The sequence below is a fragment of the Rhinolophus sinicus genome, linkage group LG18, assembly GCF_036562045.2.
Source record: "Rhinolophus sinicus isolate RSC01 linkage group LG18, ASM3656204v1, whole genome shotgun sequence".
Lineage (NCBI taxonomy): Eukaryota > Metazoa > Chordata > Mammalia > Chiroptera > Rhinolophidae > Rhinolophus > Rhinolophus sinicus.
Window position 1 is genome coordinate 14,614,634 of NC_133767.1, and position 27,132 is coordinate 14,641,765.

At 55.1% G+C, this 27,132-nt stretch overlaps 1 protein-coding gene and 1 long non-coding RNA gene across 3 annotated transcripts in view; both read left to right on the top strand.

Annotated features, from left to right (window-relative positions):
- Positions 1 to 64: 64 nt before the first annotated feature.
- LOC141569450 (uncharacterized) lies at positions 65 to 3,964 on the top strand. Its single transcript, XR_012493093.1, has 3 exons — positions 65 to 617; positions 1,141 to 1,240; positions 3,089 to 3,964. It is a non-coding gene; the product is annotated as an uncharacterized LOC141569450 (long non-coding RNA).
- A 6,985-nt stretch (positions 3,965 to 10,949) lies between these two features.
- PKD1 (polycystin 1, transient receptor potential channel interacting) overlaps positions 10,950 to 27,132 on the top strand; it is a 44,937-nt gene continuing 28,754 nt past the window's right edge. For both annotated transcript variants that reach the window (XM_019713061.2, XM_074322646.1), the window contains exons 1-4: positions 10,950 to 11,373; positions 26,351 to 26,422; positions 26,543 to 26,614; positions 26,882 to 27,051. In XM_019713061.2, the coding sequence (XP_019568620.2) occupies positions 11,168 to 11,373; positions 26,351 to 26,422; positions 26,543 to 26,614; positions 26,882 to 27,051 (520 nt within the window). In that variant the 5' untranslated portion in view covers positions 10,950 to 11,167. The remainder of the gene's footprint in view (positions 11,374 to 26,350; positions 26,423 to 26,542; positions 26,615 to 26,881; positions 27,052 to 27,132) is intronic.

Genomic DNA, 27,132 nt, shown 5'->3' on the forward strand with positions numbered 1-27,132 from the left:
GGGTGGGGCCATGCAAATGAGCCAGCCGCCCGGTGGGTGGGGTCAGTTGCCGGCCGCCCCTGGGTGAACCCCTGCCAGGTGAGCGCGTCTTAGTGGCCGCCTCCGGGTCTGGGCCGGGGTGTGAGGCGGCGGGCCTGGGTGAGGGAGCACCCGGGATCGTGTCGCTCCTCTGCGCGCTGTGTGCCACTTCGCCCCGCGCTGCCCCTTGCGCAGTGACCCACACCTCCACTGGAACACCTCAGGGCTTGGGTCAAGGGGAATGCCCTAAAGTAGGGAGTGCTGAAGCAGTGGGCCTGCCTGGGGTGAGCACCCCGAGATTCTGTCCTTGTCTACCAGAGATGCCACCTGACCTGCTGTGGGCCTTCCTCTCTTCCAAGGCAGGCGGGTCCAGGAAGCTCCAACACTCCACTCAGGCTGGGCAAACAAAGGCTTGGGGCTCAACTGGCAGCTGGTTATCAGAGGCAAAATGTAGCGGCACCGCTGAGCATCAGGGCTGAGCTGGCAGGGGCTCTCCACCTACCTGCTGGGCCGAAGCCACGGGATCCTTAAGAAAAGGGAAGTCTGTTCCACCGCCAGCAGCAGGCTCTCTGCCCTCAAGGGTCTGATTGGGGAAGGAGGTGAGAGGCCCCCACCCCCAGGCTGTGGCTGGCCTTCCAGTGCCAGGTTTTGGCCCCAAGCCGGCCAAGTGCTGATTGTCAAAACCCCACTCTGGTCCCTAGCAGACCCCTCTCCACGCCCTGACACCTCCTGTCCACCTGGACTGCCTAGGGCAGTGTCCCAGGACTCCCACCCAAGATGCTCTGGGTTTTGAGAATAAGGCTAAGGTGTCATGGAATCCTGGGAGTGGTGACTCAAGATGCCCCTTGCCCGGGGCTTGGGGGCAGTGGGTACAGACAGAAGGGCAGCACCCCTGGGAGCAGTCTCTGGTCCATACTCTGTGAGCTGGAGGGGTGGCCTTGCTGTCCCCCCAAGACGTGACAACTATCACTGGGACCCTGGGCCCGTCAGAGGCCTGGGCCCTGTCAGCTGGCAGTGCCCAGAGCTCAGCTAATTATTTTGGGTAGAAGCTGCCTCTCAAGGTCAGAGGTCTAGGAAAACACAGATGGAGGGATGTTTCCCAGCAGAGCTATTCCTCGATAGGGCCTGGCAAGGACCGACACTGCAGAGGCTGTGGAAAGCTGCCCTTCATTGGGCACCATCGTGCGCCAGGCTCACGTCATCTTCAAATCTGTCCTGTGAGGTGGGTGCTGCTTTGATCCCCAATATTCAGATGGGGAAACTGAGGCCCAGGGAGGGGAAAGGAGCTGTCCTAGGTCACCAGGCCAGAAAGTGGCAGAGCCAAGGTTTACACCTGGGAACTGGCTCCGGAGAGCTGAGATGCTGGGCCAGCCATCCTGAAGTTGGGTTTCTAAGGGTGGATGACCTGCTATCCCCAGGGCCACAGCAACCCCACCTTAGGCCCCACTACCCTAAATCTGTCCCATGGCAAGATTGGCCTGTGGGTCCCCCGGAGACCCATCCGTCAAGGCCCTTTCAGAGCTGGTGGACAAACCTGAGGAAGCCCTCTCAGGCCCCCTGGCCTCCTTTCCTATCTTTCTCCTCTGGCCCCTGACTTCTTCCCGGCCAGTGACCAGATTTAAGGGTAGTGGGGCCTAAGGCGGGGTTGTTGGGCTCCCACTGCTGTGGCCCTGGGGATACCAGGTGATTCACCCTTAGAAGCCTGGCTTCAGGATGGCAGGCCCAGAGTCTCCGCTAGCCAATGCCCACTGGCCTCAGAGCTCTGGGACTCCCTACGCCTCCTGCCAGCTGCTGACCACAGTGTCCCCAGGGCATGGAGCCACAGCAGAGTTTGTGTGCCCTAGGGGTGGTGGCTGCAGGTAGGGCAGCCTGAGTTGGGGGAGGGGCAGCTAGTACTTTGGGGTAACCAGGAAGAGAGAAGGAGGCAGGCATGCCAAAGAGAGTGGGAGTCCAGAAGAGGAGGGAATCTGAGAGCAGCAGAGCAAAAAGGCTTGACCTTGCAACCTTTAAAAATAAGAGAGTGTATGTAAACACCAGGTCTCTGCTTTTCCTTGAAAACAGGGAGTTCTGGACCCCTGCATCACAGCACCCCTTTTTCTTCTCTTGCCTTCCAGCAATCCTTCTAATCTTTGATCATTATGTCTCTTGGTTCCTCTGTTTGCCATCTGTTTCACCCTCTGGAATGTAAGCTCTCTGGGCACAGGAAGTCTCTCGTCTTGGTCATTGCTATATCCCTAGCAGCTGGCTCTGGGCCTCAATAAACAGTTATTAAATTGGTTTAAAAAAAAAATACATATATGAGTAAGAAACATGGGGCCCACTTCAGGAGGACACGTCATTGCTAACAAGGATTTAAGGCACAATGTGTCTCAATGTGCAACGATAACACTAGTGTGATCAAGTAGTGAGAGCAAGGCTTTGCAAAGCAGGGGCATTTTCACTGGGCTTTAAAGGTTGAGCAGGAGTCCAACAGGAAAGGAGACAGAGAAACTTGCCAGGTGCAGGGAGTGAATATATGCATGCTCAGAGTGCCAGTAGGTGGGCACTTTGAGCAGAAGAGGCCAAAGTGTGGTCCAGTTGCTTGGAGGAAATGGGAGGTAATCCAATTGGTAACGCAGGAGAGGGCTAGATTGTAAAGCGGACGTGAATGTTTTGCCTAGGAGCTTGGAAATTGTTCACTGAGAAGTAGGGAGCCATGCATGGTTTCTGAGCAGAGCAACAGAGAGAGGACGTTGCTATGGGAATATTGGAGAGTGGCCAAAAGGGGATGATGGATGGTGCAGCCTGGGGGCAGGGAGAGAAGTTTGAGGGGGATTGCAGTGCCCCGGAGGAGGTAATAAGGACAGAGGGGACCTTCAGGAGAGACAAAATCTGCAGGCCTGGAGGTTAGGCAAAAAAGAGTCAGAGCCCATGAGACGTAGCCGGGGGGTGCTCAGGTGGATTAGAGATGGCAAGTTCTTTGCCAATCCTCCCAATCAGGGGGAAGGGTCATGTCCCCGCCCTTGGGTCTGGGGGGAAGCTATGATTGCTTTGACGGCAGAAGTGATCCAGTGTCCATTTGTGGACCCAGAACTTACAGACCGGCAGCTCCCCCTTCCTGTCTCCTGGAACATTCATTTTTGGAACCCAGCTGCCGTACCGTGAGAGAGCCCAAACAACCTCATGGAGAAGCCCACGTGTAGAGGAACCCACTTGCCCGCCATGTGAGTAAAGAAGGCATCCTGGCCATGGATGCTCTAGTCCTGGCAGATTCCGTGTAGAGCGGACGTACACCACCCAGCTGAGCCCTGCCCAAAATGCAGATTTGTGAGTATTTGGGGGGAGGGGTGTTCATTACGTAGCAATATAGAACTAGAACATGCTGCTAGCCGGGAGGAGGAAAAGAGCCCGTTTGGTGGGAAAGGTCAGGAGGGGGGCTTTGGCCGGATCTGGCAATGCCCAGAATCTTGGGATCTTTATACCTAGAGAGGAGAAGACCCCTGCAGTCCAGGACAGGCCCCTGAGGCAGGGCATGAAGGTGAGGTGAGCCATGTGGCTGAGCAAGAGGTGGAGAGTGAGGACTGTCCTTCTGGGGAGGGGTGCTTTCAGCCCTCCACCCGGCTGGCATAAGGCTGGCTCCCCTGGGCAGGGAAGGGCCTACATGAGTCCATGTCCCAACAAAGGGATGGAGCAACCCCAGCCTCCTTGAGGCCTCACTTGTGTACCCTCACCCCTAGCACCCTCTGGTGGCCCCGATTCCTGGTCCCCTCATGCCCAGGGCCTCCAGCTCCAGTGCTCTGCCCTCTGACTTGTCCTTCTGAGTGTCTGACCCCCTTGTCCTGGAGTGACATGTGCCATGAGCCCCCAGACATGACAACCCTCTGGGATGTATTGTCTGGGGCAGTCTCCTTCTGGAATCCCATTTTCCAAGTCCTCCAGCTTCATCCCCACATTTTGCTCGTCCATAGCGCACAGCCCTCAAGCCAGGCAGGCTCCGGAAGGAATGATCCTCCTCCTCGAACTCCAGGCTCTGCTTAGAGCCCCCTCTTCCAGGCAGCCTTCTCTGGCTCCTCCTACCCCCACTTCTTGCTCTACACCAGCCTGTGAGCTTCTTGAGGCCAGTGCCCATCTGTCCCCACCAAGCACTGAATGGAGAGTTCCATGACTGAGCAGGACAGAGTTAGGCTGGACTTCAGCGATCCTTTAGCAAGGAGGGGTGTGGCAAAGCCCCCAAAGTTTGTGTCCCTGGAGCATCTCCCAAGAAGTCAGTCCTGTGGAATTTAGCTGCCTGCAGTCTCGGAAAAAGAGACACCCTAGCTGGGCATGGTGCCAGAAGGCAGAGGCCCCAGCTGGGTCTCTGGCTTGCTGTGAGACCCTGGACATGTGGCGTCCCCTCTCTGGGCCTGCTCCCACTCTGGGAAATGAGGGGGTGGAAGGAGCTGATCTTCGAGGTTCCTTTCAGCCTCAAACACCTTATGTTCTATGAAATCCACATGAACGTTACCATGGAGATGTCAGAGAGGCACTGCAGCAGCACTGAATTTGACTTCCATCCCAAAGAGAAAAGAACCCAGTCATGCCAGAAAGCAGCTGGTGTCAGAGGTGCACTCCTCCACCCCCCTCCATGTCCAAGTGCAGTACTCCCCTTGGACGAACTGTGGCCCTGCTAAGCAGGTGGCCAAGTATAGGGGCCTATCTGTTCCTGAATGGGGAAAGGACCGTTCCAGGCAGGGCGGGAGCAGAGGGGGGTTTCTTTGCAGGTGGGATTGCAGGTCTACCCTCTGCCATCACTCCCCTCAGCAACTCAGGTCCTCACACATGAGTGCTCTTGACAGTCTCAGGATGCAAAATGTGCCAGCTGCAGAGCAGGGGATCAGGAGGACGCCTGGCTGTGATCCAGACCCTGCACTGAGGCCCCATGTAGGTGAGACCTCTGGGCTTGGGCTGCACAGAACACCCCCAGTTGCCTCCTAACCAGGCTCTCCAGGCAGCCTCTGAGTGCCATTCCCGGCCTCATGGCAGGGGGCATCGGTGTAAAGGAATAAAACAGACCCCTGTGTAGCCATGACAACTACTAAAGCCTGTGCACTCGCTGACCCTGGAGTAGGCCAAGTGCTACAATTACATTATCTCTTCTTTTTCTTACTAATAAAAATACTATATGATTTTTGCTGGCATGTCAACAATATAAAAGGTAAAGGCAAGAATAAAAGTTCTGGGACTCTCCAGATCCTATCTTCAGAGGTAACCACTACTAGATTTGGTAATGGCACCTGTATCCTTTTCCTATTGCTGCTGTAACAAATTCCCACAAACAGTGGCACAAAACAACCCAAATTTATCATCCTACATTTGGGAGGCCGGAATTTGTGAAATGAGTCTTACAGGGCTGAACTCAAGGTGTCAGGAAAGCTGGATCCTTGTGGGGGCTCCAGAGCAGTTCGACTTTCTATTTGGGGGATTTTGTTTGAAACAAAGATTCTGTGGCTGGGACAGACCTAAAAATCATTGGACTGTGGATTTCTTTTTCTGTGCTTTCTTCGTCCAGTTTGTTTAGGTATCTGAATTAGGCTATTAATCTACATTGTATATTTATGCATAAATATATAATGAGATGTGACCCTTGTTCTCTGAGTATAAAATCACAATTGTTTGATCTTTCCACATTTGATAGGATTTACCCATAGAAAGATCTGGATTAAATATGTTTGCCTGGCATGGTTTTGATACGTTTTCAATTTCTTCCTTTATTAGTAGTCTATTTGGGTTTTTTATTTCTTCTTGAGTTAGTTTTTATAGTTTGTGTTGTTCTAACATATAATGATCTTATCTAGAGTTCAGAAGTTACATAATTGCACATAATTTTCAACTTTTTATTTCTGTAAACAAACCTTCATTCTTAATCTTAACATTCTGTGTTTTATTTTTATCTTTCTCTTTTAGCCACACTTGCTAGCAGGGTTTTTAAAATCTTAATAGCCTTATATATTAAAAATAGCTCTTGATTTTATTAATCAATTCTACTCTTTCTTTTAAGATGACTAGTTTATGCTCTTATTTTTCTAATTTCCTTCCTTTTACTTTGCTTTAGCTTATTTTATAGTTATTTATCTAGAATGTTGACATGAAAACTTAGTTTATATACGAGTTTGATATTTCATGCTTAATAATAAAAAAGTGATGTTATCATATAACTTTGCCTCCCAAAGATTTAGTAAAAGGTTTGCTCACTACTATTCATTTCAAAATAAATTGATTTTAATTTTGATTCTTTTGACACAAGAGTTATTTAAAAGAGGGTATTTCAATTTCCACATGGTTAGACTTTTGTTAGTTTTACTAAGGCATTATTTATGTACAATAACATTTACTAATTTTAAGTTTACAATTTGGTGAGTTTTGACAAGTAAAGTCATTTAAACATCACCATACTCATGATATAAATCATTTTTATCACCCCTGAAATTCCCTCTTGTTCTTTTGTAGTGATTTCCTCCCTCCAGCTCTTGTCCCTGGCTTCTATTGACCTGCTTTTTGTCACTATACGTGGTTAGATATTTAAGAAATAGTTGTATTGAGGTCTGATTGACATCCAATAAACGCACATATTTAAAGCGTACAAATGCCCTTTTGTTAGTTTTTAGGAAGGACTGTCTTCTGGGAGTGTCTTTGTTAATCTACCTCTTGAAGCTAGATGGAGTCCTGTGCTCAGTCATTGAAGTGGTGGAGGAGGGAAAAGAGGAAGGGCGAAGGGAAAGGCTCTTGGCTAGTATCTCCACAGCTAGAAGACAGTTTTAGGTGAGAATCATAGGTCTATATGTGCATGTTTGTTTGTTTGTTTGTTTGTTTTTTCAAGGGGGCACAGCTCAGCTCCAAGTCAAGTTGTTGTTTTCAATCTAGTTGTGGAGGGCTCAGCTCACTGGCCCATGTGGGAATTCAACCAGCAACCCTGTTGTTCAGAGCTCGCCCTCTAACCGACTGAGCCATCCGGCCGGCCGCGCTGTATGTGCATTTTTGTAAAGGACCTGTGCTGTGGACAAAGTTCATTCTTTATTTTGCAACATCTGAGCTTTTTAGATGTCCTGAGGTTACCGATAAAAGGTAGAGCTAGTGAATTAACCAATTTGTAAATATCTTTTTGTTATAATTGATAGAAAAGAGGCAGCTTAGGCATGGAATTGTTAAACCAGCTCTGAGAAATGGGCATCAGGACTTGTTCATGAGGTTGGCGGCAGAGGGGCTGAAAGAAGGATCGAGGGAGGGATGTATGAGTTCATATTTACATTGTCACGATAACCACTGATATGCTTGCATCTATGGGCTTTACTATAAGAATACATTGTTAAGTATTTCCGTGGAACTTTGCCTCGTTAATATTTTAAAAGTATAGATCATAATGAATTCTTAGAATACTTTGTGTACTTTGTTGCTTCATGTCTCATTTCATACTGAACATTGAGGGAATACAATATTTTCATTGTAACTCTGCCAATGTCTATCGTAGAGGCCTGTTGCCATTTTTGTCTTTTATGAAATTTTTGTCACCAAGAAAGTCAGGATTACATTTTTTTTTCTTCCAGATTGAGTTGGTATAGCGTGTTATTGGTTATCAAAATATTCATATAGCTTCGGGATTTTGAAATGGTAAATATTCATGATGTGTGAAAAAGCTTCATACATAACTGTACAATTTTCATGACATAAAAATGGAAGCTTAGCTGTGTAGATACACACAGAGGACCTAGAAGGATACATCAAACTAAACTGCTTGGGATTATGGTGATTTTGTTCTTGTGGTTTTCAGTTTCCTATAATATGCACATTTAACTTAAAAAAATGTTATTTTAAAATCCTAAAATAAAAAAGTGTACAATTTGGTAATTTTTGACATATGTATTATACACCCATGAAACCATCATTACAATCAAGATAATGAAGATATTCGCCGCTTGCACATTTACCTTTCAATTACCTGGATTGTCAGGACATCCAGCCTTGTCCCAAGATCCTCTGCAGACAGCTCTTCAGGCTTCTACTCAGGTGGGCATCGTGGGCTAGAGTGGGCTTGGGGAAGCCTCAGCCATTGGCTGAACCCAAGAAGTTGGGGTGGCGTGTTATCGCAGTTGGTTAGAGCACGGTGCTCTGAACAACAAGGTTGCCGGGTTCGATCCCCACATGGGCTATTGTGAGCTGCGCCTCCACAACTATATTGAAACAACTGCTTGACTTGGAGCTGATGGGTCCTGGAAAAAACATACTTAAAATAAATAAAAGTTAAAAAAAAAAAAAAAATGAAGTGGTGCGGTGAGCAGGTGAACGGACCCAGAGCACCTCTAGGGGGCGGTGTTGTCTAAGGCCCGTGGCTTGCCTAAACATTTCCCCCGGTTATGCCAATATACTGTTACGTAAAGTAGAACTCAACTGTGCTGTTCAAATCCTCTATATCTGTACTGGCTTCAAAAGATTGCTTCATTTTTAAGATTCAAAGTAAGGTGTAATAAAGTCTCCCACAATGATTTTGTGAATTTCTAACAGTTTAGCTTTGCATGTTGATGTTTTATTTTTGAGAAAACAATGGGTTCACTATATATATTCTACACCGGTTTTACCTTTAATTAATGTACAAAAAAGATGCCCTTTTCCCCATTTATTATCTTTTGTTTAAGGTTCTATTTTTTTTTTTTTTTTTGGAATTAATACTGCCACCCCACCCCACCTGCTTTATGTCTTCATTTTCCTATCTCTTTATTCTCAGATTTCTGGGTTATTTGTCTTAGCTTATTCCTGTAAACAGCATTTACCCAGATTTCGTATTTTCTTTCTTTTTTAAATATTGGGGAACAGTGTGTTTTTCCAGGACCCATCAGCTCCAATTCAAGTCGTTGTTTTCAATCCAGTTGTGGAGGGTGCAGCTCACTGGCCCATGCGGGAATTGAACAGGCAACCTGAGTGCTGTGAGCACCGTGCTCTAACCAACCGAGCCAACCGGCTGCCCTTAGTGTGTTTTCTTATTATGAGAATCCTTGTTATTTAACAGGGGAATTTAACTCATTCACATTTGTTATGATTCCCCCATGTGCTTGGTCTTATTTTGTGTGTTCTCATTAATACACTGACTTATTTTTTCCTTTTCAGTCCTTTCCTTAGGTATACTTGTTTCTTTCCACCCCTGTAGTTCTCATATTATGCTAATGGTTATCATTAACTGTTAATAACAATCTTAAAATCTGTATTTTATCAAGAATTTAGCATTTCTCCAATGTCCCCATCCCTGAATCAAACAAGATCTTTGGCAAATTTTATTTTCTCTGTTTCACCACAGAGTTTGTTGAAATAATCTAGAATTTCATTTCCAGATCATTAATTTCTTCTTTAAACGTATGTATTTTCTGTTCCAGAAATCCTTTCCAAACAACTGCATTTATTCCACAACCACCTTCCAACAATCATTTAGACTTGATAAATCTCTTTCCCTCATTTTGCACTACTGTTTCTTATGGGTATATCTTCTCTCATCTGGAGTCCTTAAATTGTATCAGTTTGTTATTTAACTGGATTTAAAATCTTGGGTTTGGAATATAATCCTAATTCTGGCACTTACCTGCTGTGTGACTTGGCAAATTTTTTAACCTCTCTGTGCCTTAGTTACTTCACTTATTAGAGGGAATAATAATAGTGCTCGCATCCTAGAGTTGGTGAAGGCTCAGTGGAATAAGGCAATGAATGAATGGTTAGGGAAATGAAGGATGTGGGTTTCCTTCCTCCCATCTCTCAGCTAATCCTCCCACTCGCTGTGCCCAACTGTCCAATTTTATTATTTCTTCATTGTTTTAAAAGTCGAGATATAATTCATACCATAAAATCCATCCTTTTCAAAGCACAATTCAGTAATTTTTTAAAGTATATTTACAAGGCTGTGCAACCATCACCACTAATTCCCGAGTATTACCCTCCCAAAAAGAAACCCCAAACCCATTAGCAGTCACTCCCCATCTCCCCGCCCCCAACCCCACTAATCTACTTCCTATCTCTATAGATTTGCCTATTTTGGATTCCTATAAATGGATTCATAATAACGTGTTTTTTTGTGAGGGTCTTCTAGCATGTTTTCAGAGTTCATCCATGTTGTTTGGCGTGGATTCTACCCACCACGGGCATTAGTTTCGTAATTAAATCCTGCACACATAGAGGAACAAAAGCTCCCTCTGCAGAGCCAAGCACGGAGTACTTCGAGACCAGGAAAGGAAAGAGTGGGCAAGCGGCAGCCGGAGCTGGAGAACTCGGTGTCCGGCGAGCAGAGAGCAGTCTCCTGCCCTCGGTCTGCGGGCTGGTGGCAGCAGGATTCTGCGCTTCACCGGCCCAGGTGAGGCCCCCCCCTTGGGCGCCACCTCCGTGACAGCGGGAATTAGCAGTCACACCTTTCCTGCCCTGGTGTAACTCCACGAAAGGACGCGAAGGGTACCTATTGAGCGCTTATTGTACGCCAGGCGCTCGGGGTACCGAGCAGATCGAGAGGGACAGAGGCGCTGGGGGTGGATGAGCGCGCGTAGCCGGCACCCGGAGATCTCAGGCCGCGGTGGTTATTATTGCTGGTGTTTTCCGTGTGACTGTGGTGACAGCAGAGGGCTGGGAGGCGCGGACTCCGCGGGAAACTGAGGCGAGCGCGCGCAGCAGGAGCAGGGAAGAGTGCCGGGGGAGGGGTGTGCATGGGAGGGGCGGGGCCACACCGCCCCGCTCATCTCCCCGCCCCGTTCACCCCGCGCGGCGGCCACAGTGCAGAGCGAAGGGCGGAGCCTCAAGACATCCCGCCCGATGCCGCGCCCGACACGGTGGCGCGGGGGCAGAGCCTGAAGACACCGCCTCCCCGCGGGCCCTGGACTCCACGGCGCAGGGGGCGGAGCCTGGTGACGCCCCGCCCAGCCCGCGCCGCGCGGGGAGGAGGAGGAGCCCGCGGCGGCCCGCAGTGCAGCGCGAGCGCGCGAGCGGGCGGCGGTGGACTCAGAACGCGGCCGGGCTCGAGCGCCGAGTGGACGTCGCGCAGGCCGGCAGGCCGCGGCCGCCCCTGGATCCTGCCCCGCGCCCCGCGATGCCGACCGCAGGCCCCGCCTGAGCCGCGGCCGCCGGCGCCGGGCGGGCTCCGGGCCGGGGCCATGCGCACGCTACCCTGACGATGCTGCCCGCCCGCCTGGCGCTCGCCCTGGTCCTGGGCCTGTGGCTCGGGGCGCTGGCGGGGGGCCCCGGGCGCGGCTGCGGGCCCTGTGCACCCCCTTGTCAATGCGGCCCGGCACCCGGCGCCGCCTGTCGCGTCAACTGCTCCGGCCGCGGACTGCGGACGCTCGGGCCCGCGCTGCGCATCCCCGCGGACGCCACCATACTGTGAGTAACCCGCCGCCCCGCGACGCGGGCCGGGAGGTTGCCATGGCGCCGGGCGGGCGTGAGCACTGGGGGGCGGTGAGGGCCTGGCGGGGCGCAGGGCGTGGGGAGGCCTCGCCGCGCCTGCACCCTCCAGGGAGAGGCCCGGCCGGGCAGGCCGCCGGCCTGGCGGGCCTCGCAGGGCGTGGGCGCGTCCCCGGCCTCTAGAAGGGGAAACGGAGTGCCGGCCAGGCCTCTCCCAGGGCGAGGCTCCAGCGTAGTGAGGTCCGCCTGACTAAATAAGGAAAACCTGGGACCACGGCCGGCTTGTCAGCCAGTCTGGCCCAGGCCAGAGGGAAACAGAAAAATCCCGGTTTCTGTGAAAACAGAGACATCCCACCCGGTGGGACTCTGCAAACGCGAGCTGATGGGGGGCCTGTGGCAGCGTGCGGGGGCGGGGCGGGGCGGTCTCTGAAGGGAGGCTGCAAACACTTAAACGCTAATTAGACACTAATAGGATGCGGCCTGGCGGATACCCAGGGCATGGGAGCCCAGGGGAAGGAAGCGAGGAGATGGAGAGCTCTGTGTGGCATGGCAGGGAAGGCTTCCCAGTAGAGGTGTCTGGACAAGGGTTTGATGGATATGTAAGACTTGGCTTGACACTTCAGAAGGGGCAGGAAGGTGGGTCCAGGGGAAGAGAGGAGGGAATTGTCTACAAAGACCTGGAGGCTGGACTTGGTCGTTTGTAGATGTAGGGTTTCACTCCCAGTGTGGCAGCTGCAGGGCAAGTGTGAGGGAATGAGGGCCCGATGGGACGTGGGCAGGGGTTCTAAGGGCTTCAAGTGTCCAGTCTAGGGCTCTGATGTTATCCTGGGACTAGTGGTGGGTGGGGTTACCACAGAGGGGTTTAAAACGCTGAAGAGCTGTTGTTGGGTTTGCATGTGGGAAGTAGTAATAATCACCTTTATAGAGAGCTGTCTGGAGTGAGGTCCTGTGCCAAGCTCTGGTTGTGGTCATTGCACCCTCACCCTAACTCTGAGGTGGAGGTACAGTGAAGATCCCATTTTACAGATGGAAAAACTGAGAAGCAGGTGATGCAGTTTGTCCAAGCAACAGTACCAAGTAACAGCCAGTACATGGCAGAACTGGTTTTGACTGAAAGGTGCTCAGGACCCAGAATGAAAACGGTGCAGAGGACTGAGATTTCCAGACAGTTATCCCTGGGGCTGCGAACAGGCTCAGGGCCTGCTGGTCCATATCCCTGGGGCCCCGTTTGGATTTCTTGGGTACTTCCAGGCACCTAAGGCAGGACCTTGACCACAAACTGTTGAATCTGCGGGGTGGGCCCAGGCATTCAGTTTTGTGACACTGTTCCCTGGGTGACAGCAGCATGCGGCTACCTTAAATTGTGAGGCCCAGTGGTCAGTGTTCAGATGAGTTTGGATGTTGGGTGGGTGAAGTAGGGGTGGGCGCTTATCCTGCGCTTATCCTGAGTGGTCCAGATGTTCTTGGGGCTTTGCCAGGTGGGCTTGGGGGTGGGGGAAGAGCAGGTTCTCCAGGGTCAGCTGGGAGCCATGGGGGCTGTGCATGGGGGGCCTGTCATCTTGCTCCATGACCACTGAAGCATGTGCCATCTCTACTGTCTCTTGAGATTAGCCTCCTGTCTGCCACCAGCGTCCACATAATTGCGTCAGACTCCCCTACCCTTTGTTTCTTGATACTGTGGGTGAGGTTACGTGTGTCCCTGGTGGGCTGGGAGCTGCTGGGGGTTAGACTCCTGCTGGTGAGTCCGAGCTGGCCTCCAGGAGCTGTCCAGGGAATAAACAATGCCGATGGGTCCGAGGCCTGCAGCAGGCAGGGCACACTCAGGAGGCTCTTGGAGACAGTGATGGAGCTCGAGTCTGTTGCCTTGCATGTGTCCCCTCAGGCTCTGCTCCTGGGTTTTGGAGGTCCTGGGAGCTGATGGCCTGGCCCAGCCTGAGCTGGCAGGATTCGCAGGGTTGTTGCCCGTCTGTGCAGCAGGACCCTGGGAGACAGGTGGATGAGGAATAGAGGAGACTCCATGCTCTTTACACTTGAAGCTGCTTCTGGGAGGTTTCCAGAAGGCTGGGGGAATTGAGGACCCACAAGAAACAACCCTTGGGTGCAGATGATAAGGCCCCCGCTGGTCCCCCATCTGTACTCTGGGCAGCCCAGCCATTCTGCCTGTCGACCCTGCAAATCCTCTCCTCAGGGAAAGGGAGATAGGTGAGTCTCCTCTTCTCCAAGGGAGAAGGGCTGAGCTCAGAGAAGCCAGGGAGCCTTCTGGGCGAGGGTGTGCTTGTGCAGGGGACCCAGTAGCCTCTTCTGGGGGGGCTTGGGCCTGGTACCTCCGTCATCAGTGTCTTGCAGCCCACCTTTCCATTTGAGACTCCTTGGCCAGTCTGAGGTGTAGCAGGACAGTTGTGTCTAGACCTGGGTGGAAGGCTGGCCCCTAGGGGATTCCGGGCTCCCAGACCCTGGTCTTTCTTGGGTTAATCGATGCTGCTGGGAGGTGGCAGCCTTACGATGGTGATGTCACTCAGCAAAATGCTGTTGCTGCTCTACTTTTAAAGCTTTATGATGGAGAATTTGAACATACACAACAGACACATTAGCCTGGTGAACTTCTCAGACCCAATGCTCTGTGGCCTGCTGTGCCCTACCATACTCCTACCCCTTTAGAACCAAATTCCAGCATCCTCTTCTTTGATCTGTAAGCATTTTGGAGTATATGGCAACGCTGCAGTCACACCTGCAACGAGTAATTCCCTGATCCCATTACATGTCCAATGTATTCAAATTTCAGTCGTTTGAATTGGGATCCAAATAAGGTCCACACAATGCAATTAGTTGGTGTCTTTTAAATCTCTGTTGGTGTATAGGCTTTCCCTCCATCTCTTTTTTCCCTCGTGCAATGTGTTGAGGAAACGAGCTTTGACAATGCCTGAGATTGGGTTGCGTCTATCTCACCTCCCTGGTGTCATTCAATGTGACCCTCTGCCTTCTGCGTTTCCTGTAGATTGATACCTAGTTGGGTCCAGAGCTGTGTTGTGTGACGAGTCACATTTCAAGTGCTACCGTGTTGGACAGGACAGCACAGAGGTGGACTGTGTTACCCCAGAAAGGTTTTGATGTGGCAGCGTTTCTCCAGGTGTGGGCTGTCCGTCAGTTTCAGGTGTGGGTGATTTTGGCCGACCACTTCTCAGGTGTTGGGTGTGCACTGCTGAGTTTGGCCTGGGGCCCATCCTGGGTTTTGTGTACTGACTGTCCTGTGTGTGTTTCAGATCTGGGTCTAGGCTTGGAACAGGAATTCAATAAGGGACTTGGTTTGCTGATTGCAATACTGGGGGCCTGAATGTCTTCTGTTGGCTGGGAGCATTCAGGGCCTCCCCCTTCCCTGCCTGTTCCCCTAAATGACAGGCGATTAGGGGAGAGGCTCAACCCTCAGTGTCTGCACAGGACATCGGTGTGAGGGAAGGTAAATAAACCCCTGGACTTGACCTGGGCCTGGCGTGTGCGTAATGTGTTAGACTGCAGGTGCCACATGCACTGCTGCGTTAAGGGCTCGCCGAGCAACAGAAGGTCGTGTCTGTGAGCCCTCGGCTGTGGGGAGTCTGGCTGCTGTGTGCCGGCTCTGTGCTGGGAGTCTTCAAGCCCACCTTTCAGAGGCTCAGTTATGTTAAACCAAACACTCAGATGATGGGGAGGGAACCACTTTGGAGGCGCTGCCCAGAAGGACCCCCAGTGTAAGTGGCATTGATTCAGTACTTGCACAAGAGTCATCTAGGGGCTGGGGGAAGCGTCCCAGGCAGAGAGGTTCGCCTGGTGGAGCCTCAGGCGGAGGAGTAGGAGGTGAGGCCTTTATCGAGAGAGCAGGGAGGGGTGACACCGAAGGGTCCAGGAGGGAAGTGGTGTGCTTGGCGTCTTCTAGAAGGAATGCTGGCTGCTGTGTGGGGACAGTGGCTACCGGGAGGACTCAGGTGTCCTGCACATTCTGCTGATCTCACGCTCACGTTCCCTGAGCTGCACACAATGGCCGGCACTTGGGGATTCAGACTATAGACGCGTGTGTCATGTGAGTTTCCTGGGGAGACACAGGATGCAAATTTGCCAGCACTGTGGACATGAGGGCACACATGCCTCGTGTACGGGGTCCCCCTAATGGGGACTGCAGAGTGGAGAACATGTGCAAATCGTATATCTGATGAGGCACTTGTAGCCAGAATATATAAGAAACCCTTATGACTCCATGCTAGAAAGACAAATGACCCAATTAAAAAATGGGCAAAGGATCTGAACAGACAGCTTTAAAAAAGACATACAAATGACCAATCAGCACATGAAAAGATGCTTAACCGCTTGCTTTTAGGGAAATGTCAATCAAATCATGGTGAGATACCATTTCATATCCACCGTGGTGGCTGTCACCAGAAAGGCAGACAGTAATGAGTGCTGGTGAGGATGTGGAGAAATTGGAACCCTCCTCTGCTGCTGGTGGGGATGTAGAATGGGACAGGCCTGTGGAAAACGATTTGGCAGTTCTGCTCCCAGGTATCTACCCGAGAGAAATGAAACATGTCAACACAAAAACTTGTATACAAATGTTTACAGCAGCATTATTCATAGTAACCAAAGATGGAAACAACCCAACTATCCATCAGCAGATGAATGGATTACTCAGCCATAAAAAGGAATGGAGTGCTGACACAGGCTACAGTTATGGATGAGTCTTGAAAACTTGATGCTCAGTGAAAGCAGACAGACACCAAAGGCCACGCGTTGAATGATTTCACTAATATGAAATGTCCAGAATGGGCAACTCCATGGAGGCAGGAAGCAGACTGGTGTTGTCTGCGACTGGGGTAGGCGATGGGGGTTTGGGGTGATGAAAAAGTTTTGGAATTAGATAGTGGTGATGGTTGCACAGCCTTGGGAATATGCTAAAAACCACTGAATTGCATACTTTAGAAGGGCGAACTTTATTAGTGTGCGAATTATGGCTGAATTTTAAGAAGTCTCTGAAGAAACGACCCAGTGGGCAGCCCCCTCCTACCATTGCCTCGCCTTCTCCCTCCATGGTGGCCAAGTGCCAGGCTCCGTGCTAGGCCCTTTCTGTCCTTTACCTCAGGTGCCTCACACAGGGCTGTGCTGTGGGGGTGGAACCACTCGGTCCCACTCTACAGACCAGGACACGGAGGCTTCCAAGGTTGAGTCATTTCCTAGGGTCACATGGCTGGAGAGTTGTGGCCGAGACGTGATTTCATCAGCAAGCTCTGGGGCATAGCCTTGCAACTGCGTGGCGGGGCCGGGGGTACAACAACAGCAACCTGCTTCGTCAGCTATAGAGAGGTGGCAGCGGGGGTGTCCCTGCGTGGACGCGGTGGGCTTTGGGCTCGGGCCCCAGCTGCTGCTCAGCCCTGCTCTGCCCTTCCCAGCAGCTCCCCCTCAGGCCTCCCTTTGCTGTCCCCGTTCTGGTCCTTCCTGCTGACTTACTGTTTGGTTCCAGGAGGAAGGTGTGGAAGCCCAGGAGTCGGGGATTCAGGCCCTGGGTCAGACCTGGTTTATATCCCAGCACCTACACTTCCTGTGTGACCTTGGCCGAGTCACTCGGCCTCTCTGAGTTTCAATTTCCTCACCTACGAAATGGGCACCATGAGTGGATATACCTTACGGGGTCACAGGGCCTCAGAGGTGAGGGTGTGTGGGGCATTCACAGGGCTCGGTTGCTGTGGTCCCAGTAATTGTAACTTGCCAAAGTGGCTCCCTCCGTCCCCTCCTCTATGCCTGGTCCCCCGGCACTGGCCACCGGGAGATGGACCCCTAGGACCTGCCCTGCTGCAGAGCAGACGAACGGCGGAGGAGAAGTGCCCCTGAGCCAGTGCTCATGTGCTCGTGACTGAGTTGCTCAGACCAAACACTGCGACAGACGGGAGAAGCATAGATGAGCCGGAGCAGGCAGACTCCTACCCACCCCTCAGCGCCCAGGCAGGGAAACCCCACGTCCAGAAGCCATCTGGTCTGAGCTCGGGCGCCTTCAACACAGGGCCACGCGGCTGTTGGGGTTCATCACTCCTGGCACGTTCCGCTTCTGTTTTTATCTCAGTTTTAAGCCTTTGTGGTTTTGGTGCTTCCACGTGGGGATATGTAACAGTTACGAGGCGTGAACAGAACACTGGGAGCTGTCGTAGGCCCCTTGTTCTTGATGATGTGGCAGCCTTGGGACCTGTTTGCACGCCAGCCACTCGGCGTCTCCCACAGCAAGTTGGTCCTGCTGCCACCTCAGCTGTCGCACACGGCACCTCTCTGTGATTTCTCGGGAAGCTGACTCAGGCGGTTTTGGAGAAGGTGCGCCTGGCGCCTGCCAGACTCAGTTTCCCTTTCCCGGTTCTCTACAGGCTCCTCCCACCGTCGTCCTCTTCCCTCAGGCCAGGGCGTCTCCTCGTCGGCTGCCTGTTGGGGCTCCTTGTCTGCTCTCCACAGGCTGTGCCTGGGGACCACCATCTTGTGACAACTGGCTGGGCTGGGCGGTGCTGCCAGATGTGGCCCCACCCCGAGACCCTGCCAGCGGCCCCTGTGCCAGGTGGGTGGGGAGTGTGGAGACCCTGGCCCCGAGGGAGACTCCGGCTGGGGTTTGGTTTCCAGTGCAGGAGCCATTTTGGATGGAGACGCACGTTTTCTTTTCCGGAACACTGTGTGGTGGCCCGCGCCAGCCGCGGGAACCCAGTGGGCCCAGCCCGACGAGCACTCTGGAATGAAAACATCCCGTTTCTCCTGCCACTGTCTGGGGTGGCGCAGCATCTGGGCTCGGGCACCCGGAGGCCTGGCCCGTGTGCTGGGTTGCTCCTCTCCAGCTGGCTGAGGCCGCGTGCGGCGGGGGCGCTGCTGAGTGAAAGGCAGCTGGAAAATGCAGCTCACGTCCTTTTTCCCGGAACACCTCGTTCTTTATGGCTTGGCAGCTGTCTCCGCCAAGGGGCCCAGTGGTGCCCAGCTGCTGATGCCAGCGAGGGGCTGCCTTTGGGGGCCAAGGTGGGCAGGGCTCTTTCCTTTCCAGAGATGCCTCGTGGGCCCAGGCCTGACAAAGCGGGGTGCCCCCGATTTTAGCAGCCCCCATGCCTTCAGTACCCTTGGGGCCACTCTAGAAGGGGCTTTGTCCCGAGGCAGGGAGAGCCAGCTTTCCCTTCTGGTCGAGGTGGGGAATGAGGGCCAGGGCTCACGGGAAGGCTAATGGCACCAGTGGCCCCCGGGTCCTGCGCCTCCACACTGCTCTGTAGCCCTGGTGTCGGTTGGATCCTGCCAGCGGCCCTGCCAGCGGCTGAGTGGGTGCTGAGGTTGCTGGCCACACTGAACTGATGCTTCTGCCCCTGGAAAGCCAGAGGCTCTGTGCCGGCTCCCCGGCCAGGGTGGGAAGAGCCCCAGCTGCCTTTCTCCTTCCCTCTTCAGACTCCGGGGAGGCGAGGAGGGGTCTCCCTGAGCCTCAGCATTCCCATTTGTGGAGGGGATGTCGCAGCCCCTGCCCTGGCTGGCTGTGACAGGCCAGAGTGCGGAGGGACACATCTGCTGAGTGCAGTGCTCTGAGGCCCCAGCTGTGGGTCCTTTTCCTCCCCTTGCCCTTGAAGGGAGGCCCCAAATCCCCAGCTGCAGGTGGAAGAGTAAGCTGGCCCCCTCTCTGGGTGGGCCCCCTCCTTCCTAGCCCCTGGCCACCTCCCTGGTCTGTTTATGCCCGATGGTGGCTGGTCTCAGTGCCTCCCCTCAGAGCTGGGCTGTGTGGAGGGTGCCCCACGGCCTCGTCCCCTTCCTGAGGTTCCCCTCCCTGTCCTGGCCTGTGGTCCCAGGGGGATCCTAGGCAGGCTTTGTCACCACACCAGACACCCATGTCATCCTGGTGACAGTTCAGTTGTGGGATGGCAAAGCTCCATGAGGGAGCCCCACAAAATACCCTGTGAAATGGGCACTGTTTGCTGTTCCAGTGCCCTGGGACCGGGAGGCTGTGGAGGGGTCTCATGCAGGCCTTTCCCTCTCGTCTTCAAGGCCAAGATCCCCTACCCCCTTCTTGCTGATTCCTTGGGCCCTGGTTTGCAGTCAGGTGGGGTGAGAGCTGGGGTGCAGAGCCCCCAAGGATCTGGCAGGCCCACACCCTGCCCACCTCCCCAGCTCATCCCATCCGCGTGTGTTTTTTTTGGTTTTTTTTTTCAAATCAGCTCTCTCCTAAACTTGAATTCATTAATTTAAACGTCATCATATCCGGCCCTGGAAGCCAGCCTCACTCTCCATAAATAGAAGGGAATGAAAGCAGAATGAGGTTATTAGACTCAGACTGGCGCGGGTGCTGGGCTCCCAGCTGCCTGTCCCCAGTGCTGAAAGGAGTCATTAGTGAGGTGGTGAGGTGGTGAGTGGGTGGCAGTGCCAGGTCTGAGTGCCGAGGTGTTGGCAGGGATCCCCTGAGGGGCCCTGGACCAGCACTGTGGCCTCTCTTCCCTTCCTGCGCCTGGCTTCTCAGGGGCCGTGTTAGGCGCCCCCCTGGCTTTGCTGAGGGGAACCTGTTTCTCTTCGGAGCCTGTGGGGCCTCCGGGGAGAGGATGGGCTGGCTTAGCCGGCAGCAGCAGGGCCCACTGAGGCTGCATTTCCAGGAACCAGGAGGGCTGGAGGAAGAGGGAGGAGCCTGGAGCCCTGGGCCCTGGATGGGGAGTGGGGTGCCTGCCGCCCACTGCGCTGTCCTGTCCTGCCAGAGGGAGGAGGCAGCTGCTGGCTCTGGAGGAGCCAGTTACATAACATGTACAGGCTACCCCTCTGGAGCCCATTCCCCTCAAGCCCTGTTTCCAGCAAGGCAGCCAGCACCGGGGTGGGGGTGCTGGGCTGGGGCCTGGCAGTCGCCCCCACCGCTGACCACATGCGTCTGGAATGTGCAGATGTTTCCTTGGGGGCTCCAGCTGGCCCCCAAACCCCGCCCAGCATCTGGACTGGGGAGCAGGCACCCAAGGCCACTCTCCTCCTTGGAAGAGGAGGAAACTGAGGCTGCTCTGGGCTGCAGGACAGGGTCTAGGCTTGTCTGGGGGCTCTGTTTCCTCAGCTCTAAAAGTGACGGCCCCCGGAGCCACCTGGGAACGAACGCTCCAGACATGCTGTCTCCGGGACCCAACCCTCTTCTGGCCTCCACCTCCCACACCGACTCACTCACCTTCATACGTGTAGCCCCCTTCTATCTCTCTCTGCTGTGGCTCTGAGACTCCCTCTTCTCCTCTCTCCCCCTCCCCTGTCCCCCTCTCCCCTGCCCCCCTCTTCCCCTTCCTGCCTCCCATCCCCTCTGTAAAGCCTGGGATGTGAGCAGGGCCAAAGCCCTGTGTGGGGAGGGCAGAAGGAGCTGCCTTTGTCCATCGGATGGGGGGCCCTTAGCATCTTCCGCTGGGTACCTGCAGCTTGGTGGTGAAAGCAGAGGTCCCTGACCCAGCTCTTGTTTGGACCAGGAAGGATGAGAGCCAGCGGCACAGGGATGCCCCAGAGGGCGCCTGAGCCCCAGGATAAGGATGCAGGCCCGGGAGAGGCTGGTCCTCCCCTTGAGAACGTCTGATCTGCAAGGCAGGGGGAGTTGGGAGCACCCCTGCGTGGGGACAGACTGGGTTCCCCCGTGACTGCTGGGCACTGTGGGGGGAGGAGGAGGAGGGCCCAGGTTGTGGGGTAGACCAGGGGTCTTTCCTCCGTCCCCAACACTTGCCTGTCCTGAGCAGGAGAGGGGACGGCAGAGGGCCAGACTGGGTGGGAGAGCCCCTATCTCTGACCGTGGGGTTCATGTCTGGTGCAGCAGGCAGTGGGGGCCCCTCCCAGCCCTATCCCTGCTGCCTGGGGAGGTGACACGTGTCTTGTGCTTTCATGGGTGTGTGCCTGTCCCCGGTCACCCCTCCCCCCAGCCGGCCTGACCCCTCCAGCCTTGGCTCTGTGTGTGTGTGTGTGTGTGTGGGGGGGGGGGTCCCTGGAAGTTGCTGGCTTGGGCCTTGCAGGGGCCTGGGAGGGTCCAGCTGGCCCAGAGGGTGGGCCCTGCCTGGCTCAGGGCCTCTCAGGGTGCTGTCTGGCCAGGCTGCTGGCTCTCCTGTGGGGCCTGGCACTGCTGCTTGGCCAGCCTCTGCTGCTTCTGCCCACTGTGTGGGCTCCTGTACGCTGCTCCTTGGGCCTGCTGTGTCCTGTCAGGCCCCTGAGTGTGGGGGCAGGGCTTCAGATTGCAATGATGTCACCTGGGGGGGTGCAGAGGAAGCCCGAGGGGCTGGAGTGGGGATGGGGCTGGCCTGTGGCCACCTTGGCGTTCCCCCAGAACATGGATGGCAAAAGCAGATGGAGATGTGGAAAGTGGCTGTGCAGGGCCTTGAGGCTGTGGGCCTGGGTGAGGACTCCACACGTCCCCCTCCAGGGGCCCCCCCATCCAGTCGCCCCCCATGACCCTCCAGTGACTTCTCCTCTAGTGTCTTCTCTGCCCCCAACCCCTCCAGTATATGTAGTTGCCCATGGCTTGCCCCATGGAGATATTTCCATATGAGGGGGGGGGGGCTGTGGTGTGGCCCCTGGCTCTGCCCTCTGGGGGGTGGGCTGGGCAGAGTTGGGCCCGCAGGGTCCCTGAGGCCCTTTGTCCTTTTCTCTGCACCATGGGCCAGCCAGGCCCAGGTGAGGGCTGGAGAGAAGGGTCGGAGGGGTGCGGTGCAGGGAGCACGTGGCCAGCACCCGTGATGGGGAGACGGTCTGTGTGTGTGAGGAAAGTTCCACGGGGCTGCTGGGCCAGCAGACTTGGATGGAAGACTTAGCTGGGCTGTGGATGGCCTGGAGCCGTGGGCCAGGGAGCCCAGGGACGGCGCTGGACCCCACTCCACCCTGGTTTCTCAGGCACTGTAGGCGGCTCCCAGCAGCTGTCACTCATGATGAATTTTGCAGAAAACAGGATGTAGAAAAACACGTTAGGGGTTTTCCTTCTTTCTTTCCTCCTCCGAGGCCTGGGCTGGGCAGCTCTCCCTGGAGCTGTGGGTGTGTGTTTCATGCCTGCACTTCCCCTCATGCCACTGTCCTGTCCCCCAGGCCATCTCTCTGGACCATCGTACTCTCCAGGGCTGTTGCTTCTTGGCTTCTGGGGCCTGATTCCTCCTCATAGGCCCGATTCCACTGCTGTCCTTACCTCAGCCACTGGGAAGTGCCCACTGTAGGTCTAACTGAACTCCAGGGTACCGTTGACCAAGAGGTAGGAGCGTGGCTGCCTGGCCGCGTCCCGACCTGTCTCACCCACCCCAGGGATGGTGTGGACACGCCAGCGTGCCGGCTATGGGCACAGTGCTGTGCAGTGCTGGAGGGCCTTGGCCTATGCCGGGAGAGACCATACGTCCTTTCTTTTTTTAAAAAAGCACACATGACTGTCCTAAGTCGTTTATTAGGTCAGAGTTTTACACCCGTTGCTCATATTTGTGGTACCAGTGGAGCTGGAGAGTGTCGCCTTCTGCAGGTCATAAGGCGGGAACCATTGGTGTGGGGGGACCTGCCCCTTTAAGGCACAGCTGCGGTGATCCGCTGTTTGTCAGGGTTTCTTGGGATAGTTGGATGGAATGGATCAGTGAGCATAACCTCAGGGAATTTGTGTGTGGTGTCTTCACCAACCCACTAAGAATCCGGGACTCTCAGGGCCCTGCAATAGTGTCCAGCTTTTGGCTACAGACTGAAGGCTTCAAGCAGACGAGCTGGTTACCACCATGATGGACAGGCCTGCGTGGGTTCCCTTAGGAAGTGGGCGTGCGCGCCCACCGAGTCCCTTACCTGACAACCTGCTCTCCCAGTCTTGCAGCTGATTGGCGGCTGGGGTGGGACCTGTGGTGGAGTCCAGAGAGGGGTGGTACTGCCCACAGAGCACCCGAGAAGAAAGCACTGTGCCCCCTCCATGGCTCGTGGAAGCACTTGTGAGCGCCCATCTGGGCTTCCTTAACGGCAGCTACCGGACTGAAAGGAAAACGCCTCCCTGTGTGGGAAAGGACCAGGGACGCTGGCCTCGGTTGGAGAGGGCAGAGGCGGCACTGCCAGAGGGCCCATCCCTGTGGCCCCTGCCCCCAAAGGTCTCTCAGCTGCTGGAATTCTTGGAACCCGTGCCCTGGGCATGGGCTCCCTGTCCCACAACCCTTGAGGGGAAGGGACCTGTGTGTGCAAACATACACACCCTGTCTCCACATAGGAAACAGGCTGGGTGAGAGCGGCGGCATCTACAAGGCGGGCGGAGCTCGGGCCCTGAGCCCACGGGCTGTGGCCAGTGCCACGGCTTGGAGTGGACGTAGCCTCGCGGCCCCGACCTCCTAGGCTGAGTGGCTCCTGGCCCCCCTTGTCCACCCTCTGAAGCTCCCCCTCCTGGCCCTGGGTCTCACCCCAACCCCTGCTCCAGGCCCCCTTGGGCAGCCTGTCTGTCTCTTCCTGCACTGAAGCCTCCACACCCCATTTCTCCTACTTCAAGAGCAGAAAGAGTGCGGAAAATCTAGGGGATCTGCCTGCTCTTGAGAATGGGGTTGTTTCTCTGCACCCCCTTCCAGGGCTTTCTTTAGTTTCCGTTTGAACAGTTGCAGGGGGAGGGGGCTGCATTTTGCACCTGCCTTTTTTCTGACTTTGTGTGCCAAGAGGGGGTGTCAGGCCACACTTGCCAGTGGGCTCAGGGCTCTCAAACTATAAATCATGTCACATCTTTTCAGGTGAGGGGAAAGAATGTCTGTCCCTCTCGATGCGTGTGGCTACACTGCTTCCCAAAGCAGTCAGGTTCTCAGTGCGGTGGGTGGCATGAGTGTGTGACCTGGCACCTGCAGTGCCATTTGAACTTCTTGCTGGGAGGAGAGCTTTGCCAAATTAGGTGTGCTGGCATCCTGCCACCTGGTCAGAGCAGTGGTGGCGCTGCTGTGGGTTTTTCTGGCGGAAGCCCCGTCCCTACCTAGTCCCAGCCGAAGCTCTGGCCCACCAGCACCACCCCGCCCCATGGTACGCCTGTCCGTATCATGGCCCCAGCACCACCAGAGGTCCCACCACCACCAGGATGACCTGCCCCCTGTTCTGCCTGCCCCTCTGACCATGTCTGAGGTTCCACTCGCAGCCCGTCTCGTGGAGTCCCCGGTTCACTGTAGGACCGTGGTCTTGCCCACCTGCTGCATGTACTCCCCTACTGAGGCCGCCTGTGGCCTGCAGCCCCAGGCCGCCCGAGGCCGGTGACAGGTGAGCACTTATGTCCACATGCCATCTGCTCAGCACTGAGTCCCCCGACAGCCGCTGCCTTTGCAGAGAGAGAGAGGGAGACAGAGAGAGAGACAGAGAGAGCCCAGGCTCCGGGGGGTTGGCTGCCTGTGTGTACAGTCCATCTCCGCACCCCCTTAGTGGGAGCTGCAGGGGGCAGGAGCTCCCCACATTGGTCACTGCAGAAGCTCCTCAGATAGCCCCCTGCTGTACTGGGAGCCAGGATAGTGGGAGCAGCCTAGCTGAGACCCAGCCCCCCTTGGAAGGTTGCGAGTATTTGGATATTGTGGCCAGCAGGTCTCCAGGGAGGAGCAGTGGTCAAGGGATGGGGTGGGGGTCAGTTCCTGACCCTGGTTCCAGAGGTGGTCCTGGGCATCGTGAGCTGTGCAGGGGGACTGTGCCATGCATCCCAGCCTGCCAAGCCCTGGGACTCTGTCTGTCTGCGCCTTGCCCATGACCTTGGGGCCTGGGCTAGCAACGCAGTGCCTCGGCTCCTAGGAGGACCTCGTTTGACACCAGCCTAGTCTTACTAAGCTCCTGCTGTGTTTGGAGCAGGCTTGGGAAAGCAGCGCCCATTCCAGAAGGTGGCTGGTGGGAGCTGGGCTTTAGGACACCCCCGGGCTGCCATTGGGGTTTGGACCAATGGCTGCAGCTGGGGTAGGGTTGGGAAGCCTGCGTTTTAGGAGCTGGGTTGGCAGGCCTGGAGGAGGCACCAGGGGACCCCCGGTCTCTGTATGACTGGGTGGTCATTGGTGGGAAGACAGGGCTGGTGAGAGGCATTCTGGGACCTGGGAGCATGAGTAGTGACACCTGGAAGGGCAGGGGCTTGTGGGCGGAAAGCCCAGGCCTCTTCTGTTTGGAGACCATGGTGGGAGCCTGGGGAGAGGACGAGGAGGGTGGGGTGGGTCAGGTGACCGGAGGTGTTCACCAATTCAAGGTGGTCCACAGGTCCCCGACCCACGAGGTGGATGGGCAGGGGCGACTGTGACCTCCACCTCCTGGCTGGGAAGGCAGGTGGTACTGTTAGCTAAAGAGTGTGTCCTTGACGTGTGAGTCCCAACTGTCTTTGCACAAATTCTTGTGGAGTCACAGTCTGTTTCAGGAGGTTCCCTTTCGTTGGTCAGTTTGTCCACTCCGACATACATAACACAGTTTTACATAACGTCAATCCATGCTTCAGCCTTTCTGGATGCTTCCCACGGGACGTTATGCTTCGCATTGAACCTGTGTGTTATCTTGTTGACTGGAGTTTTCATTGGGGTCGTGTTAACCTCAAGGTTTAACATGGGCTGTCATTGTCACTGTGGTATGGCCTCATCTACCAGGGCCCCCTGTTCACCTGGTCTGTGTGTCCCACTGGAGCTTACGGACATTCAGAGGCCCCCTCAGCTGGAAGCAGCTGGCCCCCTGGCCCTGGAGACCCCTGGGCTGCCCTGATGTGTTTTAAACCCTGTAGGGGAGGTGAAGTCTGCCCTCCATGGACTGGCCCTGCTGGGCCAGGGGGCAGGGGACAAGTGGGGCCTTGGCTCTGCAGGGGAATGGGACAGGGCATGGATGGAGTGCTGAGGGGCCCCAGCCTTCTGCCTCTGTTTCCCCAGATGTGAATTCATTCCGATTCTCCATCCTGGCCTGGGACTAGGGAGCTCAGGCGTGGGAGGCCACAATTGGGGGTGCTGGGGAGCTTCTGGGACAGGCCCGGGGTCGGCTTTGTGCCCCACCCGGGGCTCCAGCACTGACCCGTGACTGATTTGCTTCCCAGAGACGTCTCCCACAATCTGCTCCGGGCCCTGGACGTCGGGCTCCTGGCGAACCTCTCGGCGCTGACGGAGCTGTGAGTGTCCTGTCCAGCGTGGCTATAGGATTCCTCGGGGTGGGCAGGTGGTGGCTGCTTGTCAGCATTGCGGTTATGGGGGCATTGCTCAGACCTCACCAAATCCCCCCTTTCTTCCAGGGACATAAGCAACAATAAGATTTCTACGTTAGAAGAAAGAACATTTGCTAATTTATTTAATTTAAGTGAAATGTAAGTTGCGTTGCGTTTGGTGGGTGTTAGTGGCTGGGCCCGTGGCCCCCATACGTGTGAGACCGGACCCTGGGGGACTGTGTGCTTGCCTGCTGGAGCCCCCCACCCAGGGCCTGGCAGGCTGCTACAGGGGTGGTGGGAGGCTGTCCATGTCGTGGGGCCCTGGCCTCCCCAGGGTGAGGCCGGCCCAGACCCTTCCTCAAGGCCAGGCCTGGTCCCCCATACTTCTCGCACCGTCCGCCGAGCATCCGGCCCTGCCTCCCACAGAAACCTGAGCGGGAACCCGCTGGAGTGTGACTGCGGTCTGGCGTGGCTGCCGCGCTGGGCAGCAGAGCAGCGGGTCCGTATCGTGCAGCCCGAGGCGGCCACTTGTGCAGGGCCTGGCCCCCTGGCTGGCCGGCCCCTCCTCCAGGTCCCCTTGTCTGATGGCGGATGTGGTGAGTACAGGTGGGGCAGGGCCAGCTCAGCGCTTCCCTGCAGGACACCCCGGCTGAGAAGGGACCCGACAGGCACTCAGG